The sequence below is a fragment of the Andrographis paniculata genome, unplaced genomic scaffold (assembly GCF_009805555.1).
Source record: "Andrographis paniculata isolate CXL003 unplaced genomic scaffold, ASM980555v1 Contig65END, whole genome shotgun sequence".
NCBI classification, from domain to species: domain Eukaryota; kingdom Viridiplantae; phylum Streptophyta; class Magnoliopsida; order Lamiales; family Acanthaceae; genus Andrographis; species Andrographis paniculata.
In genome coordinates this window covers 2200613-2225829 of record NW_026137601.1, presented here as the reverse complement: position 1 = coordinate 2225829, position 25217 = coordinate 2200613, and the positions used below count along the sequence as shown (strand labels likewise).

The window sequence follows — 25217 nt, the reverse complement described above, 5'->3', positions numbered from 1 at the left end:
CTTATAATAAAATAGATATAAATTTAATAAAAATTAAAATAATAATATAATTTTAATGGACATTGTTAATACCTAGAAATCTAGCATTATTTCATCAAAATATTTAATTTTAAAAATATATTTTACTCAACTGTGAATTCAACATATATTTATGCCAGAAATTATTGTGCTTAGATATAAAATAAATCATATGATTTACAACACACAATATATTACCATATTGTACAAGAAATAAATATGGCTGCATTAATTATATTAATATAATACAAATATATTATAAAGTAACGACAGATAACACAAGTCATACAATACATCGGACAAACAATACCTAAATTATATTAATGTAATATGAATACACGATATCTCAATACAATGTACAATTGACACCTTTTTATTTTGGACAAACTTACTAAATCAAAATTTACTTTAAAAAATAAATCAATTTAATTAATTATATAATATATAATCCTATACATATGATCCACTTAAAAATATCTTTATTTATATATATTTCCTAAAAAATAAAGGAATTTGGGACAGCCAAAGTCAACCGCGACAAAATTGCATCTAGTTCTCTGTGCTAATGTAGTTGGGTGTTTGATGTACTATATGGTTAGGGATGGATAAATTTACCGAATATACCGAAATATCGACTTATCGTACTATATCGTGTCAGAAATACCAAAAATTTCGGTACGGTATGGATATCGTATCGAAGTTTTCGGTACGGTATCGGTATGAATTTTCGGAAAATTTGGTATTTCGGTATGATACCGTACCGATATTATTTTTATTAAATAATTTAATTATTAATATAAATAATAATTATTAATATTTTTTTTAAAATCATAACAAAAAATACGTATACTATTGAAAATTTATTGGTTTTTTCATAATATTTTTGTGATGGAGAATAGTGATATTTATTAAATTTTTAAATCATTTTGAAATTTAAAATTATATTTTCGGTATAATCTGTATATACCAGTATCTACCGAAATCAAAATTTTCGGTATAATCGATATATACCGGTATCTACCGAAATCAAAATTACCGTACCGAAAATTTCGGTATACCGTATACCGAAATTTTCGGTACGGTATTGATATATATTTTAGTCATATCGAAAAGTTCGATACGATATCAGTATCGACCGATATTTTCGGTAAGGTACGGTATGTCATCCTCTATATATATATATACTAGAACACGCTCTTGCGCGGTATACCGCGCGACTATTCTATAATGTAATGTAGTGAAACATTATTTATTTGAAATATAAACTGTAAAACAAAAATGTAATCGAATTATTTGTGCTCAGGTCGGTGGGTCAGGTCGTTTCGTTTGGTCGGTTGGTCTGGTCGGTTGGTTAGCGGTCGGATAGGAAGGTCGGAAGGTCCTCGGTCGGATGATCAGGTCGGTTGGTTAGCGAACGGATGGGCAGGTCGGAAGGTCCTCGGTCGGTTGGTCTGGTCGGTTGGTCCTCGGTCGGATGGTTAGCGGTCAGACAGACAGGTCTGATGGTCACCATATCGGACAGACAGGTCTGATGGTCTGCGGTCGGATAAAGTAGGTCGGCTGGTCTGCGGTCGGATAGGCAAGTCAGCTGGTCCGCAGGTGGATGGACAGGTTGCTTGGTGGGTGCGGCCAAGGAGTCTTTTGGTCTAGCGATTGGTCTCTGGATTGGTCGATTGGGCTATTTGAGTTCTGGAACTGGTGGAGGCATTTGGCGAGGCGGTTGATGTAACCGACCAGACGACGTTTCAAAATGTTTCGTCTTGGGCGGTTGACGGCGGTTGCTGGCGACGGTTCCAAAACGTCTTTTCAAGCCAGTACAAAGGTAGGGTAAGAGCTAAATTGTCATTTTCGAAATGAGGGGCATGATAGACTTTTCAAGTGACAAATCCATACAATCTCGTGTATAACAACATACAAGTTTTAATACCCAAATCAACTAATACATGAGGTCTTGTTACGTACAAAAATAATAATAATAATAATAATAATAATAATGGTAGCAGTGTCTTGAAGGAAGGTAGGACCCGAAGTCGGGTAGAAAAGTAGAAAAATTTGCGCTCAGGTTGGTTGGTCAGGTCGGGAGGTCCTCAGGTCGGGAGGTCCTCAAGATGGAAAGTCATCAAGAAGGAAAGTCCTCAGGTCGGTTAATCAGGTCGGTTGGTTAGCGGGTCGGAAAGTCTGTAGGTCTGATGGTCAGCAGGTCGGACAGACAAGTCGGAAGGTCTGCGGTCGGGTAGTCAGGTCGGTTGGTTAGCGGGTCGGATGGTCCATAGGTCAGAAATTCTGCAGGTCTGATGGTCAGCAGGTCGGACAAACAGGTCGGATGGTCAGCAGGTCGGACAGACAGGTGTGATGGTCAGCAGGTCGGACGAACAAGTCTGATGGTCTGCGGTCGGATAAAGTAGGTCGGCTGGTCTAGCAATTGGTCTTTTGAATGGTCGGTCGGGCCAGTTGAGTTCTGGAACTGGTGGAAGCGTTTGGCGAGACGGTGCAAGACACGTGTCAATAAAGGAGGAATTAGTGGGCAGTTGATGTAACAGACCAGACGACGTTTCAAAGCGTTTCGTCTTGGGCGGTTGACGGCGGTTGCTGGCGACGGTTCCAAAACGTCTTTTCAAGTAATATTTAAGGATTTAGATTTTTTATTTTCAAGCATCTTCAATCAACTTCAACAAAGCAAAGTCATATTTGGGGATCACCACTTTAAATTTTCAGCATTTTAATTTTCCAATCAATTTCCTTTTATGTACCGTACAGTGTTTAGAGATTCCTAATCTCAGACGCTAAAAAATCAAATTTAAGGTGTTACGTACAAAAATAATAATAATAATAAAAATAATGGTAGCAGGGTCTTGAACGAAGGTAGGACCCGAAGTCGGGCAGAAAAGTAGAAAAATTTGCGCTCAGGTCGGGAAGTCCTTAGGTCGGGAGGTCCTCAAGACGGAAAGTGGTCAGGTCGGGAAGTCCCCAGGTCGGGACGTCCTCAGGTCGAGAGTTCCTCAAGACGGAAAGTGGTCACGTTGGGAAGTCCTCAGGTCGGGAGGTCCTCAAGACAGAAAGTGGTCAGGACGGGAAGTCCTCAGGTCGGGAGGTCCTCAAGACGGAAAGTGGTCAGGTCGGGAAGTCCTTAGGTCGGGAAGTCCTCAGGTCGGGAGGTCGTCAAGGCGAAAAGTGATCAAGTCGGGAAGTCCTTAGGTCGGGAAGTCTGCAGGTCTGATGGTCAGCAGGTCGGACAGACGGATGGTCAGTAGGTCGGACAGACAGGTCTGATGGTCAGCAGGTCGGATAAAGTAGGTCGGCTGGTCTAGCAATTGGTCTCTGGAATGGTCGGTCGGGCAAGTTGAGTTTGGGAACTGGTAGAAGCGTTTGGCGAGACGGTGCAAAGCACGTGTCAATAAAGGAGAAATTAGAGATTCCTAATCTCAGGCGCTAATTAATCAAATTTAAGGATATTTTCCATATCTTTGAATTTTACTTTTTGTCTATTGAAAAAATACATCAACACTTTATTTTCAGATTTTACTTTTTATTGTTGAAAAATTGCATCAACAACAATAAAAAATAAAATAGAGGAGAATGTAGATGAAATGTTTGAGATAAAAAGGGTGACCCTGCATCTCTTTATGAGTTTTGAAATGTCAAAAATAGCAAGGATATTTCAACTTTGATAATTGTTACGCAAAATAAATAAATAAATAATAATAATAATGATAATAATAATAATAATAATAAGGATAGTAGGATCTTAAAGGAAGATAGACACGAAATCGGGTGGAAAAGGAAAAAAAATTGCGCTCAAGTCGGTTGGTCCTCGGTCGGATGGTCAGGTGCGTTGGTTAGCAGTCAGATAGGCAGGTCGGAAGATCCTCGGTCGGTTGGTCTGGTCGGTTGGTCCTCGGTCGGATGATCAGGTCGGTTGGTTAGCGGTTCCAAAACGTCTTTTCAAGCCAGTACAAAGGTAGATTAATGGCTAAATTGTCATTTTCGAAATGAGGGGCTGGATAGACTTTTCAAGTGGCAGATCCGTACAATCTCGTCTTTTCAAGCCAGTACAAAGGTAGGTTAAGGGCTAAATTGTCATTTTTGAAATGAGGGGCAAGATAGACTTTTCAAGTGGCAGATCCGTACAAACTCGTATTTATATGATATAATATATGGTATATACCACGTTCTGACTAGGCCTATGCAGGTGGCCAGGTAAGTAACTACATGTCAAACCTCGGAATGGAGCATTGGAAAGCAATAGATTGGGTATTCAGGTATATGTGGGAAACATTAAATTATTGTCTTGAATTTGGAAAGGAAGATAATCCACAATTTATTAATTTATTAATTTATTACAATTAATAAATTAATAAACATGCTGGTTTAACTAAGACCACGAAATTAGAAAGTATTGAAAATAAACAACCACCACACTTAATACCTGCGACGATGATGATGGAAACGGGATGAGCCACACGATGTCGCCACGTGTCCGATAAAAATTCCGATCGGTCACGCTATAAGTACGACCTCTAACCGCCTTTCCATTTCCCCAACCCGCACGCGCTCCCCACGCTCCACCGGAACCCTAACCGTACCAACAATGGCGTCGTCTCTCTCCAGCGCTGCGCTCACCACCGCCTTGCTCCCCCGCACGCCGCCGTCAGCTTCCGCAAACAGGCGGCGGTATTCGCGTCCGGACGACGGGCAACGGCGGCAGGGCGGCGAAGTGTATGGCGTCGTACAAAGTGAAGCTCGTCACTCCGGAGGGAGAGAAGACAATCGAGTGCCCTAGCGACGTGTACATCCTCGACGCGGCGGAGGACGCCGTCGTCGACCTACCGTACTCGTGCCGCGCCGGATCTTGCTCCTCGTGCGTCGGGAAAATCGAGAGCGGCGGCGTGGACCAGTCGGACCAAAGCTATTTGGACGACGATCAGATTAACGACGGTTGGGTGCTAACCTGCGCAGCGTATCCTACTTCGGACCTCGTTGTGAAGACGCACTTGGAGGAGAAACTCTTCGGCTAATGAAGAACGAACCTGTTTACATGACTTAATTCTTCTTCAATTCACTTATTCACGGGAGTAAGAAGTTATATAGTAATATCGATTTAGCGTCGGCTAAGCCTGCTGCTGTGATTTTGGTGGTATATCATATTAACAGTCAACTCCGCCATTGTTGGTGATATTGCTGCTTAAAATATGAAATAAAATGTATTATTATATTAAAAAAAATTAACAAATTATATGAAACGAGAAGTATAATATATGGAAGATATATTCAGGGTGTGTTTGTTCGGAGGATAGGATTTTTTTTCACTATTTATTCAATTTTTTCGCAAAAAAATATGAAATCAAATATTTATTTTTTTATTTTTTATATTATACTAAAAATTAAATTTCATTCAAAACATCATATCAACATTTATTTATATCACATCATACAATTATTAAAATTTAAAACTTTTACTAATCAAATTCAAACCCATAAACAAACACACCCTTAAATTATTTTATAATCTCTTCGTCAATATATTATTTTAATTATATTTGATAGTTAAAAGTAGTTTAATGACTTTGACACAATACTATTTTAATTACAGTGGAAAGTTAAAAGTAACGTAATGACTTTATTCTTACTTTCTCATGTAAAAATAATGATTGATGTAAAGTAAACGTATACTTGGAAAAAATGTGATGTATTTAATAAAATATTTACACTTTAAAATATATATACTTTCTACCTTGACGGATTAGATGAAATATTATATTACTTTATTATACTATAAATTTATAAAATTCAATTTACTTTAATCCGCGAAAAAGTCAAATAAAATTTTTAAATAATATATTTTTTATTTAATAAATATATATGCAGTTAAACATTACAAATATATTTCTAACTACACCTATTTATTGAAATAATATTCTATTACAAATAATTTCATAAAGTTAAAATAGTCATTTAATATAAAATTCCACCGCCTATAATTAAAATGCTACTCCCTCTGTCGTAATGCAATAGTCTTATTTATCATTTTTGTTCGTCTCAAAACAATAGTCTTATTTTCATAAATAATCATATTACCATAAAATTATCCCTAACTTTTCATTTTTATTACACAATTACCACTACTTTTTACATTAATATATTTACAAGAACAAAAAAAATTTATCTATATTTTTTATCAACTACTAATGTAATATCAATATTTTTTTAAATTAGGTATCCAATTCAATTAAAACTATATTTATGGTAAGAAAGAAATATAACTTAGGGTGTGTTTCTCCACCCCATATTTGGGCCTGTCCACGATTTGGGGGACAACTTTGTGTTTTATTTTTTTAAAAAAAAAATATTAAAATATAATTTAATACTTATTCATTATAATTATAGGGGAAAAAAATATATACGATAATAAAATTTTTAATAAAACAAATAAATAAAAATTTAAATATATATATGTTGAGTATAATATAAATTTATAATCAAATCATACAATATAAATTTTATTCATTATCCATCAAATCAATACACACAACTGCCCAAATCCAAACACAAAAAAAAAAAAACAAAATTCAAATTCATCGAAAAATTCAAATAAAAATCAAACCCAAATTTTTTCGAACTTCCCTGGATAAACACACCTTGATACACAGAGGGAATGTGCGTATGAAGTTGAATAAATCTCTTATCTTGTTATGTTCAATGGATATGATTTATTTGAATTTCAAATTTAAATAAACTTAAGCAAATTCAATAACAATATTTATTTTTAAACAACAAAATTATAGAGTTTGTTTGTTTAATGTTTTTTTTTAATATAAAATATTATATTAATAATATAAAAACTAATATTTTTATATTAAATGTTAATTTTAGTGAGAGAATAAAATATATATTGAAAAAATACTTTAATCAAACAAAACCCTTTCAATATACAAGTATATTAATTTACCTTTAGCTGAGCAAAGACTATGGTGAGTTCTTCTATAATTTTGTTTTATTATTATTTTCTTTTTATGGCAAAATAATATAAAAAATTTCAGTGATTTTTTTGAATATGTTAAAATTTTCATTTGGTCCTAAAATTTTATATTATTTACTCGTAGTTTCCAAAATATTTGATAAAAAATCTTTATTACAATTCATGCATTTTAAAGTACAACTGTTAATAGAGGGAAGCACGACCACGAGTACTTCACGTGTGAATTGCATTGCCGTAAGTACTAACTGAGAGAGTTTTTTATGCAAAAATTTTGAAATTACGGTTAAATAATATGAAATCTTATAACCAGTGGAGATTTTTAACAATTTTCGAAAATTATAGGAGAATTTTATGTTATTTTATTTTTTTTTTAATAATAATTTTTACATAGAATTTGTTTGTTTAGTGATTGATTTGAAGAATTTTTTGAAATGCTTTTTTTAAAAGAATAAAATATATATTACAAACAAAAAAAATGTCAAACAAATCCATAATACTTTATTAAAAATTAGTATATGTTTTATAATAATATATTTTTATAAAATCATCATATCATAAAAATATAAAAATAAAATCAACATACACTCCAAATTTCTTCATTTATTTTCCAAAAATAATCATAGACGGCCCCAAAAATAAATGAAAGAACAGAAATGAAGAGAAGAAGAGAACCAGTCAGAAACAGTACCTCCTCGACGAGATAAGATGATCAGTGCATCTCGTCACAGGATCTCGCCACGTGTTGAACCACGCATTCCCAGCCACACGATTGCCAGCCACGCGATCTCCACAGGCCACACGCTATCCATCCATCTGCTATATTTCCTACCCAATCTCAGCATCCACAAAAAAGCGCCTCCTCAGTCCTCTCAACTTCAACGCAACAATGGCATCCATCTCCGTAGCCAACACCGTCTTCCTGCCTCAGAAGCCGCCGGTTTCCGCCAGGCTCGGCGCGCTTCCGAAGCAGGCGTCTCTGTTCGGCGTCAGGATCGGCGGTAGGGTGAGGTGTATGGCGACCTACAAAGTGAAGCTAATCACTCCGGAGGGAGAGAAAACAGTCGATTGCCCTAGCGATACGTACATCCTCGACGCGGCGGAGGAAGCAGGAATCGACTTACCGTACTCGTGCCGCGCCGGCGCGTGCTCCTCGTGCGCCGGTAAGGTCGTGAGCGGTAGCGTGGATCAGTCGGAGCAGAGCTTCCTCGACGACGACCAGGTAGACGCAGGCTTCCTGCTCACGTGCATATCGTTTCCTACTTCCGATGTCGTCGTCCAGACGCACGCCGAGGATGACCTCGCTGGTTAATTCATTTATGCAATCCGTTTTCATTTTCAGTTCCTTCTGATTCTTCGATTTAGCAATAAGACTTTTGAAATCAAATCTGTTGTTTGCTTCAAGTCTCGAGAAGAAGAACTACTGTCACTTTTGAGTTCTGTGGATTGCAATTTTAAACTCAAATGAAATTATTCACCTTTTGTAGAATATCATTTAAATTAATTTTAAACCGGCAATCAAATAAACTGTTAGTTCATTATTTATATATATATATACACACACTTGTTCGTGTTTTTTTCTTTTTAACTGACAAAATTTGAACTTACGAATCGCACTAGGGTTTGGTTGCTTTGTAATTTCTACATGCTCGTTCCTCTCACAACTCCGCCCTTAAATTTATATTCATTTTTTTTTGCAGTAACTTCAATTATCTCCTGACATTACATTACAATATAAACACAATTTTTTCAATTTATAATATATTATAAAAATATTAATTTAATATTTTATTTTATTCATACAGTATCTCAATACTAATATTTTTAAAATTTTATGAAAAAAATAAATGAATAAATAGATATTGAATGAATGGACTATTTATTAAAGTGTGTTTGGTTGTTGGTTTTGGAATGTAATTTTGAATTTAAATCTAAAAATTTAATACTCCATCTGTCCACACACAAAGTATATATTTATTTTTGATGCGGTGTTTAAGAAATAATAGTATTTTAATTATAATGGACAGTTAAAAATAATCTAATGACGCATTTGCCCTTGATTTTTGGTGTAAAAGTAACAATGTGATATAAAAAAATATTTGTGAAAAAGATATAATATTTAATGAAATATTTATTTTGTAGTTATACGTCCCAAAATATAAACATGTATACTTTCTAGTTGGACGGATGAAATATAAAATAGTTATTTAATTTATAAACTCATATAAAAAATATTAAGAAAATATGACTGAAACTTCCACGTAAATTAATACAAAAAAATTAAACAAAAACACATTATTATATGTGTAATTATAAATTAATTGAAATAAAATATTAATTTAAACTTTCATTTAAATAGGATTATAATATAATATTTTATAAAAAAATAATATATTTTAATTAAAAATTATATCAAACAAATGATATTAATATTAAGTGTACTTTAATATATTAAAAAATTTGAGTTGGGATTTGAATAGTAAAAAATTTGAATTTAAATAGTTGTATGATGTGATATAAATAGGTGTTGATGTGATGTTTTGAATGTAAAATTGATTTTTAGGATAATATAAAAAATAAAAAATAGGTGTTTGATTTGATATTTTTGGAAAAAAAAAATAGAATGAATAGTAGAAATCCAAAAAAATCCCTCAAACAAACACACCCTTAGGGTGTTTTTGTTCAAGAATTTTGGTAAACTTTTACTATTCATTTCATTTTTTCACCCAAAAATATCAAATCAAATATCTATTTTTTATTTTTTATATTATACTAAAAATTAATTTTATATTCAAAACATCACATCAACACCTATTTATATAACATAATACAACTATTCAAATTCAAAAATTTTACTATTCAACTCCCGTCACAAAATAAAAAAAAACAGCGTAAAAAAATGAAAGACTGGAAGTGAAGAGAAAAAATGCAGGCACGGTACCTGCGATTCAGTGGAGATAAGCAGATCAATGGAACGAGCCACAGGATGTTGCCACGTGTCACGCTTTCCAGCCACACAGAATTCTAGCCGCACGATATTTATCCATCCGTCTGCGCCATTTCCTCCTCTACCCAATCAGTATTTCATCAAAAAAACTCCTCCATTGCAACTCCAACAATGGCATCCATCGCCAGCTCCATCGCCAACACCGTCCTGCTTCCTCGGAAGCCGCCGGCTTCCGCCAGCCTCCGCGCGCTTCCAAACCAGGCGGCGACGTTCGGCGTCCGGACAGGCAACGGCGGCAGGGCGAAGTGTATGGCGTCGTCGTACAAAGTGAAGCTCGTCACTCCTGAGGGAGAGAAGACGATAAACTGCCCTAGCGACGTGTACATCCTCGACGCGGCGGAGGACGCCGGCGTCGACCTACCGTACTCGTGCCGCGCCGGATCGTGCTCCTCGTGCGCCGGTAAGGTCGTGAGCGGCTCCGTCGACCAGTCCGACCAAAGCTACCTCGACGACGACCAGATTGACGGCGGATGGGTGCTAACGTGCGCGGCGTATCCTACTTCGGATCTCGTCATCGAGACGCACAAGGAGTCGGATCTCTTCGACTGATCGATCGATGCAACCAAATTAAACTTCGCCGGTTCCTTCATCATCATGTCGTCGTCTTCGAGTTAGCAGTGATTGTAGAAGAAATCAATTTAGGGATTGCTGGAGTGAGTCTGGATGTCTCTAGAAGGATCTACTGTGCCTTTTGATTTCTTCGTTACGAACCGTCTTCGCTTTCGTTTACATATCTGCTGATTTATCACGAAATAATTTACTTAAGAGTGTTTTTATTTGGGTTTTGGATTTTAAATAGAAGAATTTTGGATTATGATAATTATTTGATATAGTATGAATAAATATGAGTATTGTTTTAAATTAAAATTATTTTTTTTGAAGTTGGAATTCAATCAATACGTTACTACTGAAATTAAATTAGTATAGAGTGTATTTATGCAGCTATAAAACCCAACGCAGTGGGTTGTAGATTCCCCCCATTTTTGGCAGGAATCAAAGAGTTTTTGTGGGTTCCCCGTCCAAAAGAATTGTATTGTGTAATTTTATAAAAGTGATATAATTTTAATTTTTGAAAAGTAATATATAATTTTATTTTTTAAATTAATATATAATTTTACTGTTTGAAAAGTAATATAATTTTTATTTTTTTAAAAATGATATGTAATTTTATTTTTTAAATTAACGTGTAATTTTACTTTGTAAAAAGTTATGTTTAATTATTATGATTATATTTGTCTTGATAGCATTTAATTATTTATTTAAAATTATTTTATTTTTAATATTTATTAATTATAAATGTTAATTTTATGTAATTTTTAAATAATTTATAAATTATATGTGTATGGATCTAATATAAAAATAAATTAAAGTTGGGGTGTAATTTATAAATATGAAAAGTTATATAAAATAATATAAAATATGAATATATATGAAATATATTTTTTAGAGTAAAAATTGAAGTTTATGGTTATAATAAAATTATGCATTTTTACTGTAGCAACTGCAAAAATAGAATGGAGGGTTGGAGATGGCTTAATCATATCATCTCCAATCAACTGTATTTATGGAAGGGGTTGGCCCCATTCTTTCCCTCATTTTTTAGGATAACTACAGTATTATTTCATTTTTTGAATAACACTGTAGCTCAACTCTATTTTTGGAGTGGAGTATTTTGTGTATTTTTATAATTTTTTGAATATTTTGTATAATTTTATTTTTAAAAAAGTGATATATAATTTCATATTTTGGAAATTGATATTTTTTCTGTCCCAATACGATAGTCTTGTTTATTATTTTTGTTCGTCTCAAAACAATAGTTTCATTTCCATAAATAATCATATCACTGTAAAACTACTCTTACTTTTTTATAATTATTACACAATTGTCACTCACAAGGGCAAAAAAGGTTTTTACCATTATTTTTTATCCAATACTAATATAATATTAATATTTCTTAAATTTCGTGTCAAATACAACTCAGCCTATAGTTCTGAGACAGAGGGAGTATATAATTTTATTTTTTTAAAAATAATATATAATTTTATTTTTTGAAAAGTGATATATAATTTATTTTTTCAAAGGTGATATATAATTTTATAAATAAAATATGAATTATATATTTTTAGTGATAATGTAAAAATAAATTAAAATTATGGTGTAATTTATAAATATGAAAAGTTATATAAAATAATATAAAAGAAGAGTATACAGGGAATATACTTTTTAGTGTAGATATTGAAGTTTTTTGCTGGAGTAAAATGACTGTAGACCAACAGCATTTTTCACTGTAGCTGCTGAAAAAATAAAGTAATGGGTTGGAGATGGCCTTAGTGTCAACTAATTTATCCGTGCCTAAAAAAACTATTCATTTTGGTATGTCTCGTAACAAATTATTTATTTTTTTTTTTTTAGTAACTGTACTATCTACCTAATATTATAAATATCCTTACAACTTACAATATATTATAGAAATGTTATTACTGTTATATCATACAATACTAATAAGGTCATTTTAATCATTTATATTTTATTCATATTATATTTTAATATAATACTAATATTTGTAAAACTTCGTGTAAAAAGTAAACAAATACATAAATATGGGACCGAAGGAGTATTACTTTATTATATTATATTGTGGAATTGTGTTATAATAATACACAATTTGTATTAACAATAGTAATAACATTTCCATAATTCGTCTAATGTGATTTACATTAAAAAAAAAAAAAAAAAATTAAAAAGATTGAAGGATAAAAACATAAATATACAAAAAATATTGAGGTATTTATTTGTAAGATTTTAATTTTAAATAATAAAATTTTAAATTAAATTTAATATTTTAAATGTAAAATAATATTATAGTATAATATGATAAATGTAAAATATATGTTTTATTTAATATTTTTAATGGAAAAAAATGTGAGAAAATTCACTTCGAACCTTGGAAGTGAATATATATTTATATATTTATTATAAACAGATATATATATAAAAGTTTAAACATAACCATCAAATGACCGCATAGCGCAGTGGATTAGCGCGTCTGACTTCGGATCAGAAGGTCGTGGGTTCGACTCCCACTGTGGTCAATTTTAATTTTTTTCCTTTTGCTAAATTTCCAGCTGTAAGTCAAATTTTGGGAATATTTAAGCTGTATTGTATTTTTTGTACTGTTCTTTATAAATGGAAAAATATATATCTACATAAAACTGGTGGAAAAATATATATATTTTTTTAATTTTTTATGTGTCTATATTTAATAAATGAATAGAAAATGGAAATAAAAAAGATAAAAAAATATATATTACATCCTCCATTGTAAAAAACCTAAGAACAAAATAAGATTAGTAAAATTAAATCATAATTTATTTTATTAAAAACATAAATGACAAACAAAATGAAAAAGAAAAACACAAAAACAATATAGACAAAATCGTAAAAATTTCGAGGCATCATTAAATAAAATAATAAATAAATGAGAAAAAATTAATTTTGGTCCAATATAATAAAAATTATCAATTTTTGTCCAAATATAAAAAATCATCAATTTTAGTCTCATTGCAAACCATTTCAATTAATTTTGATTCCATCATAAACAATTTCAATCAATTGATCTGGAACTACACGACCATGTATATTTCAGTGTACAATATGATCATATCTAATTGTACACTGAAATATATATGGCCGTGTGACAACGTGGCCGTGTAGTTCCAGGTCAGCTGTCACGTTAACTCCGTTGCGTCCACGTCAGTAATTTTCGTTAGTTTTTCAATAGTGAGACTAAAATTGATTAAAAATTTTTATAATGAGACCAAAATTGATTGAAATTATTTATAATGAAACTAAAATTGATGAATTTTTTATATTATGATCAAAATGATAAATTTTTTATTATATTGAGACCAAAATTGATTTTTTTTCTTATTATTTTTTTATATGAATAATATTGTTGAAATTTTTAAAATATAAATTAATATGGATGATTACAAAATTTTAAATATGTGTTTCAATACTTTTAGCATTATATTTCAATAATATATACTTCATCTGTCTCATTTAATTTGTCAACTATTTATATTTTGTTTGTCCCTTATAATTTGTCTTTTAAAAAAATATAATATATATTTTAATCAAATTTGAAAATATATAATTTATAATTTTTTATTATTTTAATTAAACTATTTGGTTATCTTAATATATACTTATTTTTATGAAATCATAATTTTTTTATTAATATAATTTTTAATTACTTATTAATTACACAATAATTAAAATTCTATACGTGAGCTAATAGAGACAAATTAGCTGGGACAGAGAAATTATAAAATATAAATATATTTTTGTAAATAATAAAATTTAACATAATACAAATAAATAAAAATTGTATTTATTTATTTATAATAACTTAAACTAGTTTTATAACAAAACAATAGAAAAAATTTAAATATAGATAGAAATATATGTTTATTAAAAAAAACATAAATAAAAATATTTTGAATGATCCTATATTTTAAATTTAATTAAATTAATTTATATTTTTAAATAAATTTAAAATTGATAAATTTATTAAAAAAAAAACGAATATATATTTTGAAACTAACTAAAAAGAAAAACGGATATCCGGCCAACACTAACCATCAATAACAAACAATAATATATATTTGCTTTTTTTATTATTATTTGTTAACCCAATTTTTTTTTTAATAAATATTAAAAATATAAAATTCAATCAATTTTATAACATACAAATTCATAGATTCACCTGTGAGACTGTGATCTATGAAAACTATTCGAAACCACCTATTTTCTTAAAATTGCATTAACCCCCTTATAGTTTCAAAAATCATGCGTTTAATCATCTATTCTATTTTTAATTAACACAGATTTAGTTATAAAAGATTTTTTGAAATATCTATACAGTCCGAACATGTGTAAAACAATCGCGGTTGATTAATAATAAAATTTAAGTTAAAGGTATAATTTATGAAAGTATAAGAAAATCTAATAGAATTTCAAAACAATATGAAATTCGGTGCAATTTTCGTAATTTACAAATGAATTTTATCTTATTTTGCCTAATAGGCAATATATATATATTCCCTCCATCCCAGCAAGAATGATCCATTCGGTGAGAAATACTGTATTTTAAATAATGTAGATTAATAAATTATGATATTATTTTTTATATCAGTAGTATTATTAAATTAATATTTGTGGTTTGTTTATTTATTTTGTGAAAGTTTTTGACACATTTTTCAAAAAAAAAAAAAAATTAATATGTTACACACACTTATTATATTTTTTATATTACCTAAATAATTCTCAATATTTCGTATAAATTATTTTTTTCCTTAAAATCAAAACACAAAATAAACACACTTTCTCTTCCCTCTCCACATGTTTGCTGTCAAACTTATAAAAAACAAATGATGCGATAATAAACAAAAACAATTAACATGCCAATTATATATATATACTATTCATTTTTTAATTTTAATTCGTCACATTAAAAAGTATTAATTTCATTTTTTAAGAACTATATTATCCCCATAATATTATAAATATCATTTCAATTTATAATATATTAAACAAATACCACTACATTTATATCATACCGTACTAATACATATAATTTAATCTTTTTATTTTTATTTTTAATATATATTAATATAATATTAATGTTTTTAAAATTTTTGTATAAAAAGAAAACATATATATATATATGTATATGAGAGCGAGGGTAAAGCAAATGATAATGTCAAAAATAATAACAATGGCTTTGGCTCCAATCCACATATCATTATTTCTATCTCTATCTCTATCCACTGTATCCGTACAGATTATATAGTTAAAAAGTTGACACTAGTGGAATCTGCACGCAGTAGAAGTAGTAGTAGCATTTTAGAAGAAGAAGAAACTAAAAAGAAGAAAAATGGAGTAAGAGAGAGAGAGAGAGATCCGGAAGGGGAGGGAAGGGACATTCCCTTAATTGGCCACCGTTAAAAATGGAGGCAGCCACCACACCCCACTGGTAGAAAAATATGGAATCTTGTATTGGGGTTGGGGCTCAATAAATAAATTTACTCTCTCTCTCTCTCTCTCTCTCTATATATATATAAAAAATAGAAAGACATCTCATATATGGCTGTCAAGTTAACCACACACACTTTCCCTCTGTGACGTTTTCTGCGCAAGTGGGAGACGAGGGCAGAGCTGTAACACACAGCTACAAGCCAAAAGGGAACCAACCAAGAGAGAGAGAGAGCGTACAGTAGAGTGAGCAACGGGGGATTGAAGAAGAAGAAGATTACCAGATTTTTATTCAGCTCTAGAAATTATTGTTCCAGTTTTTGGGGTTTTTTCCTCCCTCGAGATCTTCCATCGCTGTTCGGTGAAGGTGAGCTGATCTTTCCGCATCTTATTCTATTTCCCCCTAATTCGACCGAGATTTTTGTGGCGTGAATTCGCGTGAACTCTATTTATTTGGATTCCGATTCGATTCGAGTTCGGTAAATGCCGCAGACACGATGTAGGGTTTTTTTTTTTTTGGGGGGGGGGGGGGGAATTGAATCAAACCTTCGATTATGTGTTCGTATTTTTTGCTGAATATTTGAAAGAAACAGCAGTACTGTATGGGTTATTGGGCGTTGATTTCCAGAGATTTAGAGCTCTTAAGCCGCCATGGAAATGGAAATCGGCTGTCTTCTTATGGTAGTTTGTTAATTACAGTTCTACTGAGTGCAGTTTGTTTCAGAATTGGTGAACAATGCAGTTCCCATTACGATGTTGACGCCATATTCTCACTGGATCTGTCTCTTGCTTTGCCGCCATAGTAATGCTTAATTTGATTAGGGTTAGATGAACAGATTTAGGGTTTAGAGAGCTTTCTACAATTGGGGATAGGCATTGAGAAGCCAGTTTTCGACATCCCATTTCGAATTGAAAAAGATGCATTTGTATAGATAGAAGATTTGGATGTTCTGAATTTTTCGAAATATTTGAAATTTGATGTGATCTTTTATGATGAGAGACAATTTAATGTAATATAAATAGTGTCAAAAATTCCAAAAGTATCTGTGTAATCGAAAACAGAGGGACTGTTGTTATGAGACTAGAGGCTACCGGCAAAACAATGGGCTCCGGTTTAGCTTTAACTTTGTTGGTTCTTCACGATGTTTCTTTGGGGCATTTAGGTTTACATATGGATATATGTATTTGATTGTTTCTCGATTACCCGAGCTTTACAACAAAATGCTTAAGATCTAACAGTTAAGGTAGTCGGGCTGCGCTCGATTTTGCGTAACATGTTGTGTGATGTAAAATGTGGGTTTTTTTTTACTACGAAACTTAGGTGAATTGAGCGCGGCCGTAGAGTTTTAGGTACGTATTTTTTTACAGTGATGTTGATTATGTTGCAGGAAGAGGTTTTCGTAGGGTATGGCGAACTCCAAGGGGCCTTCGAACGTTAGAAGTATGTTGTACACCGGGAAGAGTTCGTTGCTACCGCCAAAGAGCCCGTTTCCGAGCATATCCCCGACATACACCGAGTTCATACCGAGTTCAGCGATCGGTCCGAAAGCTCATACAGCTGGAATGCCCAGAGATGGAAATTCGCATCAGCGAACTTCTTCCGAAAGTTTCTTGATGGTGGAGCAGCCCTCTTGGCTGGATGAGCTTCTCGAAGAGCCGGAAACACCTATGCGGAGAGGGCATCGCCGTTCGTCGAGCGATTCATTCGCATATTTGGACTCCTCGGCGAATGTCGGGAACATGGGCATGAATTATTCTGCTCAAGATGATAATAACAATAAGCAGAAGAATATAACTCCGGCGCTGTCTCCCTGGCACTCTCCGGACTTCGATATTTACAGGGGCGTGTGGAAAGGTTCTTTCCCGATGGACCAGAATACTTTGTTGGGGAAAACCAAGAGCAAGCCGTGGGAACCGCTCGTTGCGCCTGCTCGTGGCCTACCTTTGTCGAGAGGCAATAGCGTAGAAGAGAAGCCGACGGGGAAGAAGGATATGTTCGAGTCCGGTCATCAAGATCCGAAAGGCCTGAGTGAGAAAAAGGATACTTCTCATGCCAAGTCTTCAGAAACAGACTCGAAGCGCGCCAAGCAGTATGTTAACTTTTCTATGTTAACTTTTCTACTCTGTTTCGATTTGAAAATAGCACGTGAAAATCGAGCAAGGCTGAACTTTTAATCCAAATGCAGGCAATTTGCGCAACGATCGCGTGTCCGAAAGCTCCAATACATAGCTGAACTTGAGAGGAATGTTCAATCCTTACAGGCAAGTGTTTTTTACCTGTGGATTTTCCGTGACAATTCACACTTTCGGCTAAACAATTCGCTCGTGATTGCAGGCCGAAGGGTCTGAAGTTTCGGCTGAAGTTGAATTCCTCAACCAGCAGAATCTCATTCTAAGCCTCGAGAACAAAGCGCTGAAACAACGGTTGGAGAGTTTAGCTCAAGAACAGCTTATCAAATACTGTAAGTTTACCACTCCGCAGTCGAGGATTCGAAACCATAATTTGATCCATTCACCTGTTAAACTCGAAATTCTATGTTATGTAGTAGAACACGAAGTGCTGGAAAGAGAAGTTGGAAGACTGCGTACCTTGTATCAGCAACAGCAGCAGCCGTCGCCACAGCAGCCGGCATCCACCAGCCTTCGCCGCGCCAACAGCAGAGATCTTGATCAACATTTCGCTAACCTCTCCCTGAAAACCAAGGAAGCTGGCGCTGGTCGCGACTCTCTCCCCGACCAACTTCACATGTAAGACTTCCACACCTTTCCTGAGCACAACCAAGCCATGTCCTGACCATGCCAATGACTGAAAGCATTACAATCCTGCGCGGCTCTGTAGTCCCCTGCAACGGTAGCCTTCGCGCATCTAAGTTCTTTTACTTCTCTTCCTGTTTTTCGCGTAAGTTAATGTTTCCCACTTAAGATTAGTGGTGTGTGCGCCTGGTGGTACGTCCTATGCTGGAACCGTGTAGTTCCCGGCAGCGACTCATCTGAGGTGGTTTATTATTATCATTATCATCATCTGATAACATCCCCGTCTGTAAAATCGAGGGATCTTGATGCCCTTTTCTTGCCCTTTGCCCTTTGTGAGGCAGTAGTTACACTTCGGCTGTCCCCGTCTCCTATTTTTCTTCATTCCGGTCGAGTCACCGGAAGAGTTTCTAAGCAACATTTGCTGGGCAACTATTATGTAGTACTATTTTCTTGTTGCCAATTTCTGCTGCTTTTGCTGCATGTGCTGTGTTCCTGTACAAAAATATTCTAGTCCAAAACTAGAATTGCTAAGCGAACCGAGTCATTGGTGAACTCGACTTGATTCGGCTTGGTTAAAGTTCGTTTGCGAACGTTAACTAGTCGAGCCGAACAACATAAACAGGCTCGTTTAGTTATCGAACGAGCTCGAATTTTGTTCGCGAATATTCGTTAAAATAATATATTTATTATAAATATATATATATAATTATAATTTATAAATAAACAAATAAAATAATTTCATATTTTCTTTGTAATTTATATATTTAAAAAAAAAGATAAATGAGCTCGAATCGAATCTAAACAAGTCAAACATACATAAACACGAGTTCAAACAATAAAATTTTTTAACGAGCTGAGCTCGAACACTACAAACGAGCTCGAAAATTTAACGAACGAATATGAGCCTAGTTTGCAAACATTAATGAATGAACACGAATACTTAAATTTTGTTCGACTCAGCTCGCAAACGTTAATGAATGAACACGGATACTTAAATTTTGTTCGGATCGGGTTGTTAACAAAACCTTCCTTTAAGATTTAGAGAATCAGAACAGAACAAACTAATCTACCCAGAAAAAGGCCCTTTAGCTTCAAAGTAGAAAAGCATTGGATCTTTTATAACATTAAAGCAATGATTTCTACAATTTAAGGCCCTTTCCTGAATCAATTGCATAAACTAAGAACTAAAAACAATTTCTATTAGTAACAACAGAGAAAGAATCAGCAATGGAGCTACCTGAGCATGAATGTTGCCTGTATTCGGAAGCCTCGGGTAATCGTCCAGCGACGGCATCACACATTCCTCGCCGTTGAACGATATCTTTCTCGGGAACGCCCATCCTTCCCTAAGCGTGAATTTCCCGGGGACCTTGCTCAGCAGCATTTCCGTCTGGACATTGCCATCCTCCCCCGACTGCAGAAGCATGTCGTTGTAGTACTGTATACCGTAAAACATTCCTGTGTCATCTGAAAAGTCGAAGGAGCATGAGAATGGTAAAATGTCATTACTCTCCGTTACAAGACTCCTTCGTAATTTTATCGCCTGAGACAACGAGATCTTACTTATGTCGCCGTATACGCTTAGAGGCTTGTAGTTGAAACTAAAGACCTGCGTGACATTTCTGAGATTGGGGTGTAAAACAACCAAGTTCCACTCCGTGTAGTTCTTGACATAATTCAGATTCATCACTGTGATTTTAACTCTCCAATATAGTCTGTAGTTCTGCTTAACATGCCAGTGTACCTTAATCGGGCACATGTGATCCGAGCATTGCACGATAGGCTTCGGTCGTTCCCCTGGCTTTAATCTCAGTACTGAAGGAAGCTTCCCGGCCCTGCAAAATAATCGAATCGACTCATCAGCCTTGAAAAACAATCTGGGAAATTTTTCGAAGCAATGAAATGTCATACCTCACACATTTGGCCCTGGGTTGCCCCTGGCAAGAGCAGGTACATTTTGGACATGGAATGATAGTCTCGCTGTAAAACGCAGACAGTGAAACACAACATGTTGGCGCCGGCAAAGCCAAGAACTGAGAATAGGTGCAAGTCACATTCCACGTCGCTGAAAAGAAAAACGAAACAGAATAACTGTGAAAAACTCGAAGAAAGAACAGATTCCGGAAGTAAATTACACAAAGAATATTTGAGCGTAGGATTCAATTTATACCAAGGGCCTGTGTGGTTCTCCGACCATTGTCTTCCGAGGATTTCGTAGGTGGGACTTGTAAAGGATCTCCACATGTATAGCCTGGGATTCCGAGGCTGAAATTCTTCGGCATTGAAGGCAGAGGATTGTATAAACTTTCCGAACCAATGTGCATCTGAAAAGCTGCAATATATTTCGAAGGGCCTTGTGTCATCGATGAAAGAACTCCGCCTTTGCAGCAATTTGCCACCTGTTTGTTGTACGAAGTCCCGGGCAAAAGATCGATTATTACAGGCTTCCTTTCACAGCAATGCGGCAACACTCCTCCAGAGAACGCCGAACAGTTTCCCTGTTCGGTCGCTTCAGCACCCAATATATTCCATATCACTTCATCCCTGGGCCACACCCAACTTAGCTTCCATCCGGGCATCTCAATGTGCCGAAACAGCTGGTAGTTTATGATCGATAATCGTACCTGGAACACATTATTTCGCCAAATCCTCAAACTATATATATATATATATAGTGTGTGTCTTAACTGCTAAAATCATGATCAAAATGAATACATCGAAGAGTTTGCAATGCAAGTTTTGAAAATGAATGTGTAGGACAATAATGAATAACGATTGATATTTAGGTTAATTCTGTTGCAAAATAGCGACCAAGATCAGGCATTAGATATTACCATCATTCCACTTAATTCATACACTGATCAACCATCATATACGCTAACACTGCATCTTAATGTGCCGAAAACAGCTAATAGTTTATGATCGATGGTCGTAACTGGATCACATGATTTTGCCAAATCCTCTAACCGCTAAGGTTGCATAATTTCATGTTTTTCTCTAGCTATATATCCTTCACTGCTAAATCAAGATCAAAATGAACACATTGAAGAGTTTGCAATCCAAGTTTTTAAAATGAATGCGTAGCAAAATATTAAATAATAACGATCAATATTTAGGTTAATTCTGATTCAAAATACCAAGTATGATCAGGCATTAGACATTATCATCATTCCACTTCATTCATACACTGATCTACCATATCAATTCAAAAAAAATAAGTTACTGATATGAATACCTACATCTTGTGTGCCATCCCCACTTCGCTGCAGGACATCCCATCGAATGGTGATCTTCCCATTAGGATCCAACGGATCATAACCACCTGCAAAACAGCTGAGGAACATTCACCATCATAAGAACTTGGGAATTTCACAACAACAAAACAAAGAAAACCTAATTGAAATCTAAAGAAGCATCCACAAAACTTACGTACTGTCCGTACACAGTGTTCGCCACAAAGCATCACCGCAATCATCAAAATCACATCCAATAACCGCAATTTCGCGTCAAACCAACGAGAAATCGAAGCCATTCCCCCTCACAAAATAAATAACCTATTCCTTTCTCTCTAATTTCCCTCCAAATTCTCCATGCGCTCACTCCACCGCACTCTTCCCAATCCGAACATGTCCGCCGCAGCTCGCAGTTTCAACTGCGCCACCACCACGCACACATCTATATCGATCCATATATATACACACGCATGTCTAACCGAAAAATTTTCCAAAATTCTCTCTCCAACTGAAAATTCGACAAAAAATCATACGAAAATCCGCAAACGACAAGTGAAGAAAGCACTATCTGTGCTGCCATGAATTCAGGATCCGCGCCAAGAATGCTTCCTGAGAAAACATCGCACCCAACAAATGTGATGCTGCTACTCCATGATATACGAGATAGATACAAATAAATCAAACACTATCCCAACTGGCGGGGATAGCTCAGTTGGGAGAGCGTCAGACTGAAGATCTGAAGGTCGCGTGTTCGATCCACGCTCACCGCATGTTTTTTCATTTTTTCCGGGTTGGCCCTAATACCCGTATTCGGCCCAATTTAGATCCTATCCTGATTAGGCCCAAATATAATTTTTCCACATCTTGGGGCATTTCGGTAATTTGGACAATCCAGGGTATTTTAGTAAATGAACATTAGGGTAGGGTTTACGGTCGCACCACACTGGTATAAATCTCACGGCCTTCGCATTTAGCTCTAAATCCATTGTATCAGCCGCTCTGCTCAGTAGCGCCGCCGCACCTCCGATTTGCAGAGATCTCGGTATTTCGATCACTCTGCATTCAATAATTCGTTGTGCTGCATTTGTTTTACGATTTTATTCGCGCGGTCGGATGCTTCGAACTTTACTGGTTTTCAGCTTTGCTATATCTGAATGCACTTGATTTTGATAATCGGTTTTGTGATTCAAAATGAAATTGAATTTTTTTGTTATTATTATTTATGTTTGGCAACTTCTCGTTTTTTGGTTAATTTTCTTAAACGCGTTGTTTTGTTTTCATCGTGGTCACAGGTTATAAGCTCCGGAGGTTCGAAAATCAACAAGAAAAATGTCAGGGTAATTGGAAATTTTCGTAACCATTTTGCTCGTTAATGTCATGAAATTTCTCCCAACTTGGTATGAAGATGCTATTTTTCATCTTGCTTGCAATGAAATAAGGCAGTACAGTTCGTTTTATGATTATCTTGTTTGTTACACAACAAAAGTTCATACCTTGTTATAACAACGTATATATTTTTATGATTGTATATTTCATGCTTGCTAGTACTACTGCATTTGAATGTTTGAATCTATTTTAATTTCATTAAAGCCCGCAACTCTGTACAATAGTGATTTTATTCTAAATAATTTTTACTGGTGCATTTTTCATGGGTTTTAATTGATTTATTTGATTTGATTAATGTATAAGTTAGGATACTTGAAAAGATTCATGTTTGCTTAGTTTGTCAAACGTTTATTTCAAATCTGTTTTGCTTGATTATCAGTTTTGGTGAGTACATACCCAATCTTTAATTATTATTATAGCTGCTCTCAACATTATACAGTTAACCTAGATGTGTTCCACTGAGCAGCACCACAATTTGTTTTCAAGTTAACATGTGAATATCTGTAAAAGTGGAAAAATGAATTCTATATTATTCATGCTATCTTTGTTTTTCTCTGTTATTTCATATGTTTGTCTAAATTGTTTCGTTTCCTCACATTCAGAGAGGATGCCCCTGTCCCCGTTGCTGATGCCCCAGCGCCCGCCCTTGGAGAGCCTATGGACATCATGACTGCATTGCAGCTGGTTCTGAGGAAATCCAGGGCTCATAGTGGCCTTGCTCGTGGACTCCATGAATCTGCTAAGGTTATTGAGAAGCATGCGGCTCAGCTTTGTGTTTTGGCAGAGGACTGTGACCAGGCAGACTATGTTAAACTGGTGAAAGCACTATGCGCTGACCATAATGTCAGCTTGATCACGGTTCCTAGTGCTAAAACCCTTGGAGAATGGGCTGGGGTAAGTAACTTCCACTCCCCTTTTCTTACCTAAGCATAATTTTGCTGCAATGGTAGTCTATATTAGGCTTGCGGGGCTGAAGTTTGGCTCTTTGGCACTTCACACTATGCCTCAGAGATGAATGCAGCACCCTATATTATTTTATTCCTTCAGTTGAATTCGGATAGTTCTTCCCGTATCTACCTGAACATCAAAGGAGGAAACATACAAATGTATTGCATTCCTATATGTTATGCTGTTAAAAATTGATAGCTAGTTAGAAACATGTTATATAGGAACCATAGCTTGCGAAGCCAGATGATGATTATGGGTTTAAATTTCTCACGACGGTCGTCTGAGACACCTTATGTCGTCCATCTTGATGCTATAATCCAATCTCTCTGATGGTTTCTTCCTCCAATGCATGCATCCTGAATATTATCAACATGTTCTCTACTTTCATCACTCTTTTAATACAGCTGTTTTATAGTTAAACTAATCTTGTTTTTCTCTCTTCTCTTTATTCAGCTTTGTAAAATTGATTCTGAAGGAAAGGCAAGGAAGGTCGTCGGCTGCTCATGTGTGGTCGTCAAGGTAAGCTACAAACATTCCATATCTGCCCATCTGAAACTTTCTCATTATATTTTCATACGAACTAACCAGTGCTTCCATAATGTTATCTTTTGCAGGACTATGGCGAAGAAAGCGAAGGACTTCACATAGTGCAAGAGTATGTCAAGTCTCATTAGATGGATTCCAAACTACTAGAGGTTCTCCCATTGCCTCTGAATTCTGCATAGGCAGCAGAGTTTTCCTAGAAAAGACATGAAAAATCGAATCTTTTACATTTGGTGTTTTCTTGCCTTAAACATTGGATATCTTTTTATTTCATGTTTTCTCAATTTTGATGGCCTATTTGTGTTATTATGTTGTGCGC

The 25217-nt window shown here is 34.5% G+C and overlaps 6 protein-coding genes and 3 non-coding genes across 10 annotated transcripts; 8 read left to right on the top strand and 1 right to left on the bottom strand.

The window, feature by feature from the left end:
- The first annotated feature begins 4360 nt into the window (after positions 1–4360).
- Positions 4361–5330, top strand: LOC127262010 (ferredoxin, leaf L-A-like). Its single transcript, XM_051290477.1, has one exon. It carries the CDS (start codon positions 4737–4739, stop codon positions 5031–5033), a length of 297 nt encoding a protein of 98 aa, XP_051146434.1. The 5' UTR covers positions 4361–4736; the 3' UTR covers positions 5034–5330.
- Positions 5331–7825: 2495 nt separating this feature from the next.
- On the top strand, positions 7826–8480 carry LOC127262061 (ferredoxin, leaf L-A-like). Its single transcript, XM_051290564.1, has one exon. The coding sequence runs from the start codon at positions 7881–7883 to the stop codon at positions 8301–8303; it is 423 nt and encodes a 140-aa protein (XP_051146521.1). The 5' UTR covers positions 7826–7880; the 3' UTR covers positions 8304–8480.
- A 1381-nt stretch (positions 8481–9861) lies between these two features.
- LOC127262059 (ferredoxin, leaf L-A-like) lies at positions 9862–10763 on the top strand. The gene has a single exon (XM_051290562.1). It carries the CDS (start codon positions 10110–10112, stop codon positions 10545–10547), a length of 438 nt encoding a protein of 145 aa, XP_051146519.1. The 5' UTR covers positions 9862–10109; the 3' UTR covers positions 10548–10763.
- A 2253-nt stretch (positions 10764–13016) lies between these two features.
- On the top strand, positions 13017–13090 carry TRNAR-UCG (transfer RNA arginine (anticodon UCG)). Its single transcript has one exon. It is a non-coding gene; the product is annotated as a tRNA-Arg (tRNA).
- A 3021-nt stretch (positions 13091–16111) lies between these two features.
- On the top strand, positions 16112–19268 carry LOC127262057 (uncharacterized protein At4g06598). Its single transcript, XM_051290560.1, has 5 exons — positions 16112–16401; positions 17423–18124; positions 18221–18296; positions 18370–18496; positions 18581–19268. The coding sequence occupies exons 2-5, from the start codon at positions 17442–17444 to the stop codon at positions 18784–18786; spliced, it is 1092 nt and encodes a 363-aa protein (XP_051146517.1). The 5' UTR covers positions 16112–16401; positions 17423–17441; the 3' UTR covers positions 18787–19268.
- A 429-nt stretch (positions 19269–19697) lies between these two features.
- Positions 19698–22611, bottom strand: LOC127262052 (COBRA-like protein 6). Of its 2 annotated transcripts, none has more exons than XM_051290554.1 (6): positions 22218–22611; positions 22028–22110; positions 20959–21412; positions 20700–20853; positions 20352–20623; positions 19698–20255 (listed from the first exon to the last, which is right to left on the bottom strand). In XM_051290554.1, the coding sequence occupies exons 1-6, from the start codon at positions 22318–22320 to the stop codon at positions 19966–19968; spliced, it is 1356 nt and encodes a 451-aa protein (XP_051146511.1). In that variant the 5' UTR covers positions 22321–22611; the 3' UTR covers positions 19698–19965. The 2 variants fall into 2 exon arrangements, with proteins under 2 accessions (XP_051146511.1, XP_051146512.1); XM_051290555.1 differs by having other exon boundaries at positions 22024–22121; positions 22218–22343.
- A 107-nt stretch (positions 22612–22718) lies between these two features.
- Positions 22719–22791, top strand: TRNAF-GAA (transfer RNA phenylalanine (anticodon GAA)). Its single transcript has one exon. It is a non-coding gene; the product is annotated as a tRNA-Phe (tRNA).
- A 162-nt stretch (positions 22792–22953) lies between these two features.
- Positions 22954–25204, top strand: LOC127262060 (40S ribosomal protein S12-like). Its single transcript, XM_051290563.1, has 5 exons — positions 22954–23063; positions 23314–23358; positions 24010–24301; positions 24809–24874; positions 24970–25204. The coding sequence occupies exons 2-5, from the start codon at positions 23351–23353 to the stop codon at positions 25027–25029; spliced, it is 426 nt and encodes a 141-aa protein (XP_051146520.1). The 5' UTR covers positions 22954–23063; positions 23314–23350; the 3' UTR covers positions 25030–25204.
- Positions 24592–24690, top strand: LOC127262707 (small nucleolar RNA Z161/Z228). The gene has a single exon (XR_007841224.1). It is a non-coding gene; the product is annotated as a small nucleolar RNA Z161/Z228 (small nucleolar RNA).
- Positions 25205–25217: the final 13 nt, after the last annotated feature.

Bases quoted from the DNA above. Each gene is read 5' to 3' on its own strand.
- LOC127262010 (XM_051290477.1), top strand. From the start codon at position 4,737: ATGGCGTCGTACAAAGTGAAGCTCGTCACTCCGGAGGGAGAGAAGACA.
- LOC127262061 (XM_051290564.1), top strand. From the start codon at position 7,881: ATGGCATCCATCTCCGTAGCCAACACCGTCTTCCTGCCTCAGAAGCCG.
- LOC127262059 (XM_051290562.1), top strand. From the start codon at position 10,110: ATGGCATCCATCGCCAGCTCCATCGCCAACACCGTCCTGCTTCCTCGG.
- LOC127262057 (XM_051290560.1), top strand. From the start codon at position 17,442: ATGGCGAACTCCAAGGGGCCTTCGAACGTTAGAAGTATGTTGTACACC. The intron at 18,297-18,369 runs GCAAGTGTTTTT...TCGTGATTGCAG, and splicing joins GGAATGTTCAATCCTTACAG to GCCGAAGGGTCTGAAGTTTC. The intron at 18,497-18,580 runs GTAAGTTTACCA...TATGTTATGTAG, and splicing joins AGAACAGCTTATCAAATACT to TAGAACACGAAGTGCTGGAA.
- LOC127262052 (XM_051290554.1), bottom strand. From the start codon at position 22,320: ATGGCTTCGATTTCTCGTTGGTTTGACGCGAAATTGCGGTTATTGGAT. The intron at 22,111-22,217 runs GTAAGTTTTGTG...GCTGTTTTGCAG, and splicing joins ACACTGTGTACGGACAGTAC to GTGGTTATGATCCGTTGGAT. The intron at 20,624-20,699 runs GTATGACATTTC...ATTATTTTGCAG, and splicing joins CCCAGGGCCAAATGTGTGAG to GGCCGGGAAGCTTCCTTCAG.
- LOC127262060 (XM_051290563.1), top strand. The intron at 24,302-24,808 runs GTAAGTAACTTC...CTCTTTATTCAG, and splicing joins CCCTTGGAGAATGGGCTGGG to CTTTGTAAAATTGATTCTGA. The intron at 24,875-24,969 runs GTAAGCTACAAA...TATCTTTTGCAG, and splicing joins GCTCATGTGTGGTCGTCAAG to GACTATGGCGAAGAAAGCGA.